Source organism: Zeus faber (assembly GCF_960531495.2).
Source record: "Zeus faber genome assembly, chromosome: 3".
In the NCBI taxonomy this organism is placed as follows: Eukaryota; Metazoa; Chordata; class Actinopteri; order Zeiformes; family Zeidae; genus Zeus; species Zeus faber.
The window spans coordinates 23667472-23681652 of NC_137190.1; the positions used below are offsets into that span (position 1 = coordinate 23667472).

Genomic DNA, 14181 nt, shown 5'->3' on the forward strand with positions numbered 1-14181 from the left:
AGGAAAAAACTCACATTTATCACTACAATAAATATATATATTTTTAAAATACATACAAAACGATAACTTATCAGAGAGAAAATATCGACCCTAGTAGGATCCTTCTGACATGTAAACACCAATAAGAAACAATATTAAAAAATAGCAGAACTGTACAGGGTCATTTACAGTGGATCGGTCCATTCAAACATCTTGATAACGCTTTGGGTCCCTCTCTTCCTCCTCTACAGGGTGAATATCAGGCAAATGAGTGACAGTTTTTCAAAGTTGTCTGGTAGTTTTGGCAGCGCTCAAACGCTTACCAGCGGTTTCTGTGTCAAGGATGAGGCAACGTTTCTCTTTCTGCTCATGCGACGAAAAGAATGAAGCCGGTCTAAACGCCCAAGGCACGGGTACCAAGAAGGACTCCATAGTTCAAGGTCGGCTATATATCACAGATGAAAGAATTCTGTAGGGTGCGTTTTGGAGGTTTCCCACAGGCTGCTTCATCTCCTCTATCTGATCATCTTTAGTAAAAAAAAAAAAAAAAAAAGTAATCTTATCAATAATTGACACCCCACATTGTAATACAGTCGTTCTGTGATAGACCTGCATGGACGTTTCCACCTGCTTCACACGGTCGCTTGGTTCACAGGAGCAAATGAAGTCAGTGGAGAGCGGAAACAAAACCCTAGTTCTCCACACAGCAAAGTGGTGACGGGCCCAACAGAGTTGCAGTGTGTTGCAGCTAATGTAAAATGTTCTACCAAAACCTCCTGCTTTAAATGCCCTGCATGGTGCTGGTTTGAGGTACGTGGATGGTTGGTCCGCTCACAGTGTTGGATAGGCCTCGGGTTTCCGGGTTTGTGTGACTGACTGGTCGTCCAAGCGCTGGGAAGGTCGCCCAGGACGCTGGACACTCGAGCTCCATGACGCCTGATGTTCAGGCCACAACAGTATGTTTGCGTTTTTTTTTTCTTTTTTTCTGTCCATAAGGTCCTTGTCCGTCCACCTTCTAATCCAGCGCTGAGAACGTTTGCAGGACAAAGCGATATTTGCCTGTACTCATGTGGGAGGTGGTGCGGAAGTCCATTCTGTTCAAATTTTCGCTGAAGGCGGAGGGGTCGTACCTGTACAAAGTCTGTTTTCCGTTGCCGAGTCCTAAAACTGCTCTGTTGTAATTTCTCAGTACGTGGCAAACAGCAGCAGAGTGCCCTGCTGGCGAAAGGAGCCACTTCATCATTCCAGGAGAAAGACCTTGGTCACCCTCCACCCGGGCTCCAGAGATTCCACGTAAACACCTCTCGCTGCGTGTCCTCCAGCACCAAGCGAATGAGTAAACATCAGACCCCCAAGTAGACGAAAAACAAATAAGAGAAACGTGTTCCACATGTTGTACCACTTCGGTTTTCCTCTGCTGACGGTGCCGAAAGATCAGAGTACCTGCGTCCATTTTGGGGTCCTGGTGGGTCTCTAGAGCAGGGAGCTGGTGGGGCTGCCCGGCAGCGAGGGACTGGGTCCTGGATGGCTCAGCCCCACCGTGATGCTCTGGCTGTGCGAGGGGCTGGGACGCATGGGCAGCAGGTCGTAGTGGCTGGGGATGTGGCTGTTCCTGGGCATGTCGTAAGGATTCTGAGCGTAGCTGGGCAGCACCATGCCGTTGGCCCCCTGAAGAATGCTAATGGTGGGCTCTGGGAGAGGAAAGAAGAAGGGTGAAAGGGGAATACCAACCACTCTCTTCAATACTCTGCGCCTCCCCGAGTTGTTATGTGGTCCAAACCCACAAAACACCACACAGAAATAATTCCTACACGTCCGCGTCTGAGAACAGGGCGGTCGTGCCATTTGAGAGACTGTGACTCTGAATCAGGCTGCAAATCTCAATTCCATTCCGAACAGCGTGACTTGATGAAATTCACACGTTTGAGCTTTTCTGGGCAAATGAGCGATGTATATCTGACACTACTGCTACGTCTTTGACAACATAGAATATAATGTTGTAGCGACTTTTTCTCCTTACCTCACTCTTCATGCCCTGTTGGCGTGGGTGGGCTCACCTTGACTCTATTTTTCTTTTTTGAAAAGGGCGCCCCCTTCATTAACTCAATCTCAGTCAATCTTTTTCCCTGATTCTCATGATGTCATGGGATAAACATGAACGTACAGCCAATGAGACGAAATCGTCACTCCCCTCTCTCCGCAAGACCCACCTATGTCATAGACGTTCTTGGCGGGCGGTGCAGCGCTGTTGGTGGTGGTGACGATGGCGGTGGAGCAGCAGTAGGCCATGTGCTCGTGGTGAGCAGGAGACTTCATCTCCACGTAGCTGCTCTCCGTGTGCTTGCAAGCCAGGCTCGGCGGGTCGTTGATGGTGGCGTACGGATTCTCACTGTTCAGAGAGCACGTGCTGGACAGGGAGCCCTTCATGTAGTCTGAGGACAGATATCACACACACACACACACACACACACACACACACACGCACACACACACACACACACACACACACACACACACACACACACACACACACCCACACACACACACACACACACACACACACACACTCTCAGTACTGTATGTCCAAAGAAGCTCTCATACATGACGCTCTTGTTTACAATAAAAGTTATCATTGACTCCACGCTAAACCTACTGTCCTGTGCTAAGGACACACTTCTATTGTACTCTGAATTAAATGTGATCTTCAGTTTGCTGCATTGGAAAAGTAAATATTGATTGATGAGCACAGTATTAGTAGTTTTATGTAAATTAAAGTTTCTGATAAAACACACCTCTTGTCCAATGAAATATCCACACACAAGAACTGAACAAAACCAGGTTAATTTGTGATGTGGAGATCATCAAGACCAATTGACAGAAATGAACCGCCTTATCAATGAAAACATCTTAAAAATACACAAATGAACAAAGTTTTCATTACTGTAAACATGCTCAAGGTGAAAACAGCATGCACATTTGGAGAAGATATCAGGAGATAAGCAGCGATAACAAGAGCATATAAGGAAAATAAGCAGCATTCAGTGCGTTAGTGACAGGAGAAAGGGGCGGGGCTTCAAGGGGTGGGGCTTCAGAAGGGGAGGCGGAGCTTCGGCAGAAGGGCGTGTGAGACCAGCAGAGGGAACACACACTGAGGAGACAAGTCACACTCTTCTGTCCTGCAGAGAGACAAACACATGGGTCAACACACCAGTCGCAGTGCGGCTTCTCTCCAGGAGGACGATCGTAGCAAGATGCAAACTGTCAATTTCTTGTTTTCCTGATAAAAACTGCACAAGTGCCTTGAGGCTCTTATTGGAATCTGCATTATTTCCTCCCGCAGTTCTGATCAATCCCCTTACACCTGCTCACCGACTCTCAAAAATACAACAATTTCAACACTATCGTGGCCGCTTCGCCTACCACCCGCGTGCCAAGTGGCGTTTTAGGGACCTCCAGCACAGAGACACAGCAGACGGGGTTGTAGACAGTTTAATGTAGAGAGTGGGCCAGTTGGAAGTATCCCAGGAGCAGATAGAACATTATGTCATGACAGGGCTCCTCTCCTGGGTGTGTGTGGGGATGGGGGTTTTAACTGTTGCTCGTTAGACCAAACACTGAGCAATAGGTATGCAGCCACCCTGATCCCAATCACCTAGATCCAGGTCGGGTGTGGCTGCTCAAACCACCCCAACCCCACACCGATATACTGTATATACACATATATATTCAAAATACATAGCAATGATTCACTTTTTATACAATTAAAGCGATTTTTACACAACCTATTCAGTTAATTCTGCAAAAACATCTGTCAGTTTTACTCCATAAAAAAACAAACCAGACCTCTTTTAGTTTCGTTATTCAGTCGAGGCGGATTACAATTCTATGAAAGAGAAAACTTGAGGTCTCGGAGTAAAAACCAGAATCTTGAATAAGAGAAAAGAAGACACTTCACTGACCTCCAATGAAAGCAAAGCCATAGCCGTATCAATAATCAGTGAATGTTCTACAAGGGGTTTTATTCAAGGTGGAATAAGTGGAATAAAAAAAACAACTGGCCTGGTCACAGCAGTGTGTGGTTGAAACGCAGATTAATTGTTCTTCTAATTTTGCTTTGGAGGATTCATATCCAATTGGACCAGACTTGTAACAATACTTATTGGCTATCTTTCATCAAACTACACGTAGCTGCAGAAGGAAGTACTTCACCACCCTACATCTCAACATAATGTGCTATTTTACAAGGGACGTGCAGGGTTTTACATGGGGTTTATCTGTGAAGCAGACGGTTCTCCTCAGAGACTATTCAGACAGAAGATACAGGGACTTGCTGATATGAACGGTACCTTTGTAGCGCTGCTCCATGTGATAGCTGTACCGTCTGTCCAAGCAGTACACACCTACACACCATGTGAAGGAGGACAAGGTAAACGGGCATAAAACATGGTCTCTAAACTAAAAGACCTAGTGACTGGTCTAGTGTTTAGCAACTAAATGAGTTCATTAAAACTTGGTTGCTTTTTAATAACCCCAGAAAATTGCATTTCTGCAGCAGCAGGGGATAAAGTTCCACAAGTAATTTTTGTACAAGCAGCAGCAAAAAGCAGCAAATCTATTACCCATCTAATCATCTGGAACCATAATTACCAAAATAATACAAAAATTACAATAAATAGAGATGCATTTGTCCCGTTGTGTTCGGCTAAGTCAATGGAATAATACATTATTTTCATTTTGTATGAAATATTATATGTAAATAATGACTTTGTAAGGCAGACTGACCGAGGTCATTTAGGTTACAGTATGCTCCCCACTCCGGAGCGCTGTTCCTGTAACTTTTCTTGGTCTTCATCTAAAAAAGAAAACCAATGAAATAAAGACCCACGGAGAACACTAGATTACATTCATAAAATACATGACATTAATGAAAAACTGTGTTCGACATAACATGGCTTAAACTAGTTGATCACAAAAGTTTAAAAAGTTTTTCAATGCAAATGAAAATGAATCACCCATATTCTGATTTCAGCCACGTTCTGCAATTCCGCTAAGTGAATTTGAGGTTAATGTTTTTAATCCTCACGAGCAGGTTGTTATGCATGCTAGGGAGGTCCAATCTCAGGTTCTTTTGTATTATGACTTTTTTTCCCAGGAAGGAACACCTGAAAAATGACTGATTTCACGTTCTTCAACGCCCCATCTGGACCCTTCGGGCGACACAACCGACAAGGAATTTGACAGGGAATTTGGAGAAACCTGAATCAAACGCCCTGCCAGGTGTTGATTCGCAGCCCACCTTGGCGGAGTTCCTCTTGTCGGGCTTGGCGTAGTGCGCGGCGTAGGTGCAGGGCCCCAGCGTGCGGTAGCTGGGGTTGGAGAAGCAGTGTCCCATTGCGCTGCTGCGGGGAGAGGACTCTGGAGAAGAGAGCAAGCCTGTACACTGCAGCCCTGCAGTGTACAGCCACCACACAACACAGTAACACCGGCGGCTCATCGGGGGGGGGGTCAATCACTCAAACACATACACACACACACACACACTGCTGTACACAACTTCCCCGCTTTAGACATTTAGAGGTTAAAACACCGAGCGAAAACTGAACCGTCGGCTGCGGGGCGCTACAGACTTTACGTGTCTACTCGTCTGCTTCTCACCAGAGAGGGAGTAGTCGCCGGCGTTGATGCGCAGGGCCGGCGTGTAGGTGACGTTGGGCACGTGGTGGCTCTTCTCTCTCTGCCGGTAGTGGAACCACACCACCAGACCCAACATGGCCATGATGAGCAGCAGCAGCACCACGATGCCCAGGATGGCGCCCACCGAATGGCGCTCCGACACGAGCGCCGGGCTGATCTTGGTGTAGGGGTTCAGCTCCTCCATCATCAGAGCGGCTGGATGGGGGCAAGGGAGAGGAGGCTCATGGGTGGGAACCATCAACAGTTAGATGTATACTCACCACTTTTCTAACTCTATTGAGCTTCTATTAATTAGGAGTGCATGGTCCATGTATACAACATATAAAAACACCTAGAACATTTTTTTCCACATTGACAGTTTACAGTTTATACTTTAATTCATGTTTAGTGACCGAACTGAACCGAACCCTGATCGCAGCGGATGCCCTTGAAGCCGACGCTGCAGTAGCAGGTTCCTGTCACATGGTCGCAGGTGGCATTGTTCATGCACTCACACAGCTGCTGGCAGCCGTAGCCAAACGTCCCGGCAGGACACTCTGCAGCAGAGGGTAGGAATATGTTTAGGTTGGATTCTATTGGCGGGGATACACAAGTAAACATTCAAACATTTGCTCATTTTGGACTTTGTTCCAGTTTCCATGCTTTACTCCCTCTTGCAAACATTCTTTCCAACTGGCATATTGCTTGCCTCAAATTTGCCAAGTGAATTCATTTCATCCATTTGGTGCACTACTTAACAGTGAGTAAATCTTTTATTTTGTCAGAAGATGGCATCACGCCCCAGCGGTAGCAGCTATCACTGACTCATTCACTATGTATAGAGTCTGACGTGATTCCTGATGAGACTGACACGGGGTCTTGAAATTTGTGAAACTGTCGCTCCACTCACTCAGCTCACAGCTGTGTCCCGTGAAGCCCGTCCTGCAGGAACACTGTCCGCTGACGTGGTCACAGTCGGCTCCGTTCTGACAGCGACACACCTCGGCGCACTCGCTGCCGTAGAAGCCCGTCGGACACCCTGGGAGACGGGAGATAGGCGTCACTAACGCACAGCCGTGTGGGAAAAATACTGTCAGTTTTAAAATCTCCTGATGCAACTCTGTGGGCCTACATGCAGCATGTGGCCCCCTATCAAAACATCTGTCATCATCTCCAACAACACTTTATCAACCACATCACAATGACTTGAAAACCCAAGCAACAGGTGGTATCACAGTACATTTTTAGAGTTCTGAAGGTATTTCAGCACATCAAACAAGTAGTTTGACGAATCTGAACTTTGGTGAAATTAGAAGAGGTAAAATATATATAGTCAGATTTCCTTATTTCGTCTATCTAAATGTTGTTTTGGTTCTTTGGAATGAAGGTGAGTATCAAAGCACTAAGTATCAAAGCCCGATCTAAGGTAATTTGACAGTATAGAGAGATTTACAACAAACAACTCGTTGTTTCTGCCATTGGAACTGAAAGGAGTTGAGTTCCAGTACCAGCCACTGGATGGCAACGTTGATTTGAGTTGTTGAGCCGCTGAAACACTGCACATAAACTGAACTCAGCTCCAAGTCGCAAGTGTTACATGTTGCTTACATGATGATGAGTGTGTCTTTCTAATGTATTTTGTGTGTGTGTGTGTGTGTGTGTGTGTGTGTGTGTGTGTGTGTGTGTGTGTGGCCTACTTTGGGTACAGTAGAGCCCCGTCCAACCTAGCTGGCAGTGACACTCCCCATCAGTAGCGCTGCACTGGGCTCCGTTGTGACAGTTACATGTATGGATGCAGTCTGGGCCCCATGAGCCCTGAGGACACACTGGACACACACGCACGCACGCACGCACGCACGCACGCACGCACGCACACACGCACACACGCACACACGCACACACACACACACACACACACACACACACACACACACACACACAGAGAGAAAAGTAAGACAACACACATGCTAGGGACCTCTGTGAGTGATGACAAGTCAGTGTTTATTTGGCAACAAAATACTCGGGTTGCTTTGGTTTCATCAATGGTGCCTGCCGGTATACACACAATAACTTGAACAGGTATTTCATTCACATTGGCATTTGTACTATATTCAGTTTTTCTTTTGTGTAGTTTTCTTTTTACACTTGTAATTATCATCTCTGTTCCTTCACCCTGTTGCCGGGAGCCCTTTCAGTGACAGGAACTACTGCAACTTTGAACTTCAACTAGAGCTGGATGAGTTTAGTGCACAGATGAAAAACCACACAGCCACAAACTCACAACCTCCCTTCCACACACGCACACGCAACCACAGTGCTTTATTAATCTTCAGCAGAAAATTTGGTTGTTGCAGCACAGAACAAAAGAGTACAAGTATAAAAGAAACACACAGACACACACACACACACACGGCCTGACCTCAGACCTCTTGTAAATGTCAACAGCCCGAGGTGCGGAGCTGGGAAGCAGGTTAATAGGTCACTCTGCCATTATTGATCGAGTGGCTCCGCTCACTGTGCTCGGTTCTAGTTGACGATAGATATATCAGTATATCATATGAGTTCCATTAGGACCTCACACAAAGATCTCTTTCTTCCAGCCTTTCTTTGGCTTCTCTTTTTGCCCCATGAGGACAGTTGTGTTGTGTTGTGTCTGACACAATAGTGTCCGACTCAATTATTATTCAAATAAACACGATATGAAGACATGTAAAATACAAAAATATCTAATACCCTCAATTTGAAACCAGTTATAACAAAATGTATTCATTTTGGGAGTTTTGTTGTGGCTAAAAAAACGTTGTGGTAGTGAGGGAGGGTTATGGCGGCATCTGCAGGTGGGCAGAGCCAGCACTGGTAACCCGGAAGGGGACACAGCTGCAGGAGATTAAAAGCTGGTGGTTTTACTTCATTTTGAACTTGAGTTTTTACTATGCCTTAAGCCGTCTCCAGACAGCTCCACTGAATAAAGCTGAGAACCCCAACTAAACCAGCTAAGTCTCAACTTGGCCCTGACAGGCTGTGAATGGGCCACTCGGACACCCATCATATGGCCCGCCCCCCAGTATATATACTGGGTCACTGCCTGTCTTCCTCTTTGCTTATTCAGCTCTCCACTGTTGGAAGCAAGCCCTCTGTCAGACCTGTTCTTTTGCGTGGATTGCTCGAGTCTGCCCCTGGGAATTATCCGCCAGAGTGTCTACATCTGCGGTTCCTTCCCTAGTCGTCCCTGTAGCGCCGAAAGGCCTACGAGGCCCAGGAGTTGCGGGACTTCCACATAGCCCAGTAGCGCTCCGAGTTGGAGGAGGAGGGGGAAGGAGAAGAGCCAGGTGAGGAGGCACATGGTGCCGCTCACAAACTGTCCCAGGGGCCTTTTTACCAGGAGCTGCTGAACCGCCTGGAGCGGACTGCGGCGAAGCTGGGGATCCCGTAGGCAGACCCCGAACCCCTGCTTCCTCCATGCTGTCCGGGGCGCACATGTGTTTTATGGAGGCTGGGGATTGGCCCTTCTCGCCCGCGTCCCCTCCTGATGCTGGACGATTAAACCAAGGAGATAAGGTTGTGTTGGGATGCTCCTCAGAGCATACACTCCCCTATCGAGCCGTTCAGTCATTAGTCGACCCTGGACACTGAGCCGGAGTTGGGATACCTGGCTATACGCCCCTTGGAGGAGTCAGTAGATGAACACTGTGCCCCTCCCTCACAGCAGAAAGGCCTCAGCTTCCGTCCAAAGCGTGAAGGCTGACAGCAAATCTGGCAGAGAAATCCAACAAAGGTGCGCGGCCTCTTAGGACCAGTTCTGGATCTCAGAATTTTAAACATAACATTGAGAAAGCTTTGCTTTGAAAGTTAACACACCGTCACTTGCTCAAATCTATCTGACAGGGAGACTGGTTCACGTCGGTGGGTTTGAAAGATGCTTACTTTCAAGTACCAAATGTGGAAAGACAGGAAATATCTATGGTTCGCCTTTCAGCACAGAGCGTACGAGTATTGTGTTCTCCCATTCGGTCTCCCTCTGGCCCCGAAAATATCCACTATTTGTGTGGAGGCAGCTATTACCCCTCTGTGCACCCAGGCAATAAAGGTTCTTTCATATCTGGATGATCTCCAAATAATAGCGGGGTCCAAGGAGATGATACACTCCCACACGGGGGCACTGTTTGACCATCTCCGCAGCCTGGATTTTCTGGTGACATGGGAAAAGAGCCCTCTAGTTCCAGCCCAGCACTCTCTGTATTTGGGTCTTGATCTGGACTCACGGTCAACGTGTGCATTACTGACTCCAACAAGGAGGTTGACTGTCCTCACTGCAGCTCTCACTTTGTCCCTGCGGAAGTGCACCTCATGAAAGGGGTCGGGCTGGGTCCGGTGACATAAACCGATGCCCCCCTGTACGGCTGGAGCGCTGTTTACGAGGGCCAGATGTTCAGAAACAGAATTGGAGGCAGTCGGGTTGGCTCTGTTAGACTTAACACTGCGGGTGAGGGGACACGTCCTGATACATTCCAACAACACTGTGACAATTACTTGTATCAATTGTCAAGGTGGCGTCTGCTCCCTAGCCATGCATCAAGGATTTTGCTGTGGGCCCATTTCCACCTCTGTTCCCTGCCGTCATATCACATTCAGGGCAGGCAGAACCTGGGAGCAGAACCTGGGAGCGGACTTATAATCAAGGGGATGGTTGCAAGGGGGGGGGTGGGTCAATATAATTTACCTCTGCAATCTATGAATGGGTTGTTATATGCTGAAATTGGGGTTTGAGGTCACATCTGTCAATTGGTCGTTGGAAAGGACTACCCAGACTCGGGTTCTAAGTCTCCCCTTTGGGGACTTGCATAGGACACATCGGTTCTGACTTCGCCGTCAGTGATGGTGGTGGGTATACAACATGGAATAGAAAGAACTTGAGTTTGAAATTAAGTAAAACATTTGGGTTGTGACTGTTTTCACGAATGATGATCTTATCGGTGGCCTCACTGACCAGCTTGCTCAAGAGCTGAATAATATGTCAGAGGAAGTATGACGGACTGAATAAGCAAAGAGGAAGTATGACAGGCAGTATTGCATATATATATATATATATATATATATATATATATATATATATATATATATAGAGAAAGTTTAAGGCGTAGTAAGAACTTTTGTTCTTTAATCGTTAAATCAGGGTTCTAGCACAACTCCCCCTCTCTCCTGACATTGAGGCTGTGCTCCTATTGCAGTGCTGTGTGACGTTTGTCTGAAACGTAAAGTCATTTATTCTGTTAAATAAATGCCCAGCATAGTCTGGTTTCATTTGTACCTGCCTCCCGGTCCATCTCTCGACCCCACGCTCAACAAAAGACCGTTACAACCGTGTTTTAGACAAACTAAAGGCCTACAAGGCTTCATTTATGATTGGACCGCTTGGCATTTTTAAGAATTATGTAAGAAATTTAAAATTGAACTTAACACACAATACTGAAAAAAGAAAATATTTTTTTTTGTACAAAATACAAAACTATTAATGTCTTAATATATTTTTTTAATATATCTTTTTTTTTTACTCAACCACTTTTAAAATCTTTTTCTTCATTTACCCAATTACTCTGTGTGGTATGGTATGGTTTGAGCAGCCACACCTGGCCTGGATATCAGTAACTGGTGGATCCAGGATCAGAGTGGCTGCATACCTGTTGCTCGTTGGTTAGTCCAACAAGCAGCACGTAAACCCCCATCCCTACAGACACACTCAGGAAAGAGGAGCCCTGTCATGACCTGTGTCCATCTGCTCTGGGGCTTGTTCAATCAAGCCCCCGCTCCACAATAAACTTGTCTCCAACCCCGTCGTTCGTGTCTCTCTGCCGGAGGTCCCTGAAAACGCCACTTGGGTGACGGGTGGTAGGCAAAACTGCCACACTGGCACCTGAACAGGGACTCTCTGGCACGGGGAAGGGACACAGAGGGGCCGTCTGAAGACGCCCTGCAGCACCAACCCTCTCCCTACTGGCAGCAGCAGCAGCATCCAGGGCGTCTGGCAGAGGACCAGGGGAGAAGCAGCCGCAGCAGCCACCAAGGGTAACTGCCTGTAGCTAGGGCCTACGCCCAGCAGCCACCGCCGGGACCATCCAGCAGCCCAGCAGCCAGGACAACCCCCCAAGCAGCCCCCTGCAACAGCCAAGTCCGGCCACGACTTCACCAGCCAGCACAGCTGCCTGAGGCCCCACTCTCTGGAAGGGAGGAGGGGGCAGTCTGTGGTCACCCTGGGGGAAGGATGCCAGTCGACTGTGGTGCTCTGGGGAACCAGGTCCCCTGGAAGGGACCAGTTAATCTTTTTGGACATTTGTTGGTTTAAGGTATGGGAGCCCAGTTTCAGAGTCCGGTGTTTTATCATTTAAAGGTATAGGAACCCTGCGTCAGAGTCTATCCTTTTAAGGTATAGGAACCCTGCATCAGAGTGTTTCAGAGTCTGTTTTAGGCTTTTTTTTTTTCCCTTTTTTGTCCTCTGCTTGGTGGGTAGGGGTAGGCTTCAGCCAGGTATTCTCCGTGGCCTCAGTTTGGTGTCAGTGTGTATGGGGATGGTATGGCTCCAGGGCTTGATAGAACACAGGTCATGACAGGGCTCCTCTCTCCTGAGTGTGTGAGGGGATAGGGGTTTTACCCACTGCTCGTTAGACCAACCAACAAGCAACAGGTATGCAGCCACTCTGATCCTGGATCCACCAATTACCTAGATCACGGTCAGGCGTGGATGGTCAAACCACACTATCCCCACACCGCAATCTGGTTTTTGGTGTATTTCTTCTCAGTGGGGCAATAAAATTAAATTCAAAATTAATTTTATTTTTTTCCCCACTGTCATAACCAATGAAAAGTCCATTCGATTCCACGAGTGAGTGGTGAGGTTGTTCCAGGAGAGGAAGAATTAGAGTCCTAAAGGAAAGCAAATGTCTGTGTATGATGGAAAGAGAGAGAGAGAGAGAAATAGAGAGGGCGATAGAAAGAGGGAAGAAGAGTGGTGGTGTGTTACCTTTAGAGCAGTCGTCTCCCCTCCAGCCAGGGTAGCACTGACACGAGCCGTCAATGGGATTGCAAGTTCCGTTATTTGTGCACAGACACACGTCAGTGCAGCCTTTACCAAACTGCCCAGTGGGACACGCTATAGTGGTGGAAACGCACACAAAAACACAGATTTACACACACATTGAAGTATTTGTGAAAGGATAGCAGCGTACAAGCAAGACTCCTTTAGTCTCTTACACACACAAATTCAAGGACTTTCAATGAGTTTTTCAAGCACAATTTTTTCATTTTCAATGACGCAAGACATATAATCAATTTTCAGTGTGATCTTTATTGATTAAAATATAAAATCTTAGTCTCATTAGTCAGTCAACAGTCTATGATTTACACACACACACACACACACACACACACACACACACACACACACACACACACACACACACACACACACACACACACACACACACACACAAACACACACACACACACACACACACACCGATCAGCCACAACAAAAGCACCTGCCTAATATTGTGTAGGTCCCCCTCGTGCCGCCAAAACAACTCTGACCTGTAGAGGCATGGACTCCACAAGACCTCTGAAGGTGTCCTGTGGTATCTGGCACCAAGACGTTAGCAGCAGATCCTTTAAGTCCTGTAAGTTGTCAGGTGATGCCCCCATGGATTGGGCTTGTTGTTCCAACACATCCCACAGATGCTCAATCAGATTGAGATCTGGGGAATTTGGAGGCCAAGTCAACACCTTGAACTCTTTATGTTCCTCAAACCGCTCCTGAACATTTTTTGCAGTGTGGCAGGGTGTATTACGCTACTGAAAGAGGCCACTGCCATCAGAGAATACCGTTGCCATAAAGCTGTGTACTTGGTCTGCAACAATGTTTATATAGGTGGTTTGTGTCAAAGTAACATCCACATGAAGGCCAGGACCCAAGGTTTCCCGGCAGAACATTGCGAGTGCATCACATTGCCTCCATCAGCATGACTTCTTCCCATTGTGCATCCTGGTGCTATCTCTTCTCCAGGTAAACTATGTACACGCACCCGGCCATCCATATGATGTAAAAAAAAACGTGATTCATCGGACCGGGCCACCTTCCATTGCTCCATGGTGAAGTTCTGACGCTTACGTGTCCATTGCAGGTGCTTTCGTCGGTGAAAACCCCACAAAACCAGCCGTTTTGGAGATGCTCTGACACAGTCTTCTGGCCATCACAATTTGGCCCTTGTCAAAGTCGCTCAGATCATCACGCTTCCAACACATCAGTTTCAAGAACTGACTGTCCACTTGCTGCCTAATATATCCTACCCCTTGACAGGTGCCATTGGAACGAGATGATTCATGTTATTCACATCACCTGAAGTGGTTTTGATGTTGTGGCTGTTGATGTTGTGCTATATATATATATATATATATATATATATATATATATATATATATATATATGCATACATACATACTGTACATTATTAATCTCATTGTCATCTACTATAATAAATC

The 14181-nt window shown here is 46.8% G+C and overlaps 1 protein-coding gene across 1 annotated transcript in view; it reads right to left on the reverse strand.

Annotated features, from left to right (window-relative positions):
* Positions 1-1452: 1452 nt before the first annotated feature.
* Positions 1453-14181, reverse strand: part of LOC307227852 (multiple epidermal growth factor-like domains protein 10) — a gene marked incomplete at its 3' end in the record, with an annotated part of 85582 nt that continues 72853 nt past the window's right edge. Inside the window, exons 14-23 of the mRNA XM_079997296.1 lie at positions 12668-12796; positions 7350-7478; positions 6563-6691; positions 6081-6209; positions 5635-5868; positions 5276-5427; positions 4762-4831; positions 4326-4379; positions 2190-2411; positions 1453-1670 (exon numbers count right to left, since the gene is read on the reverse strand). Of these exons, the coding sequence (XP_079853422.1) occupies positions 1453-1670; positions 2190-2411; positions 4326-4379; positions 4762-4831; positions 5276-5427; positions 5635-5868; positions 6081-6209; positions 6563-6691; positions 7350-7478; positions 12668-12796 (1466 nt within the window). The remainder of the gene's footprint in view (positions 1671-2189; positions 2412-4325; positions 4380-4761; positions 4832-5275; positions 5428-5634; positions 5869-6080; positions 6210-6562; positions 6692-7349; positions 7479-12667; positions 12797-14181) is intronic.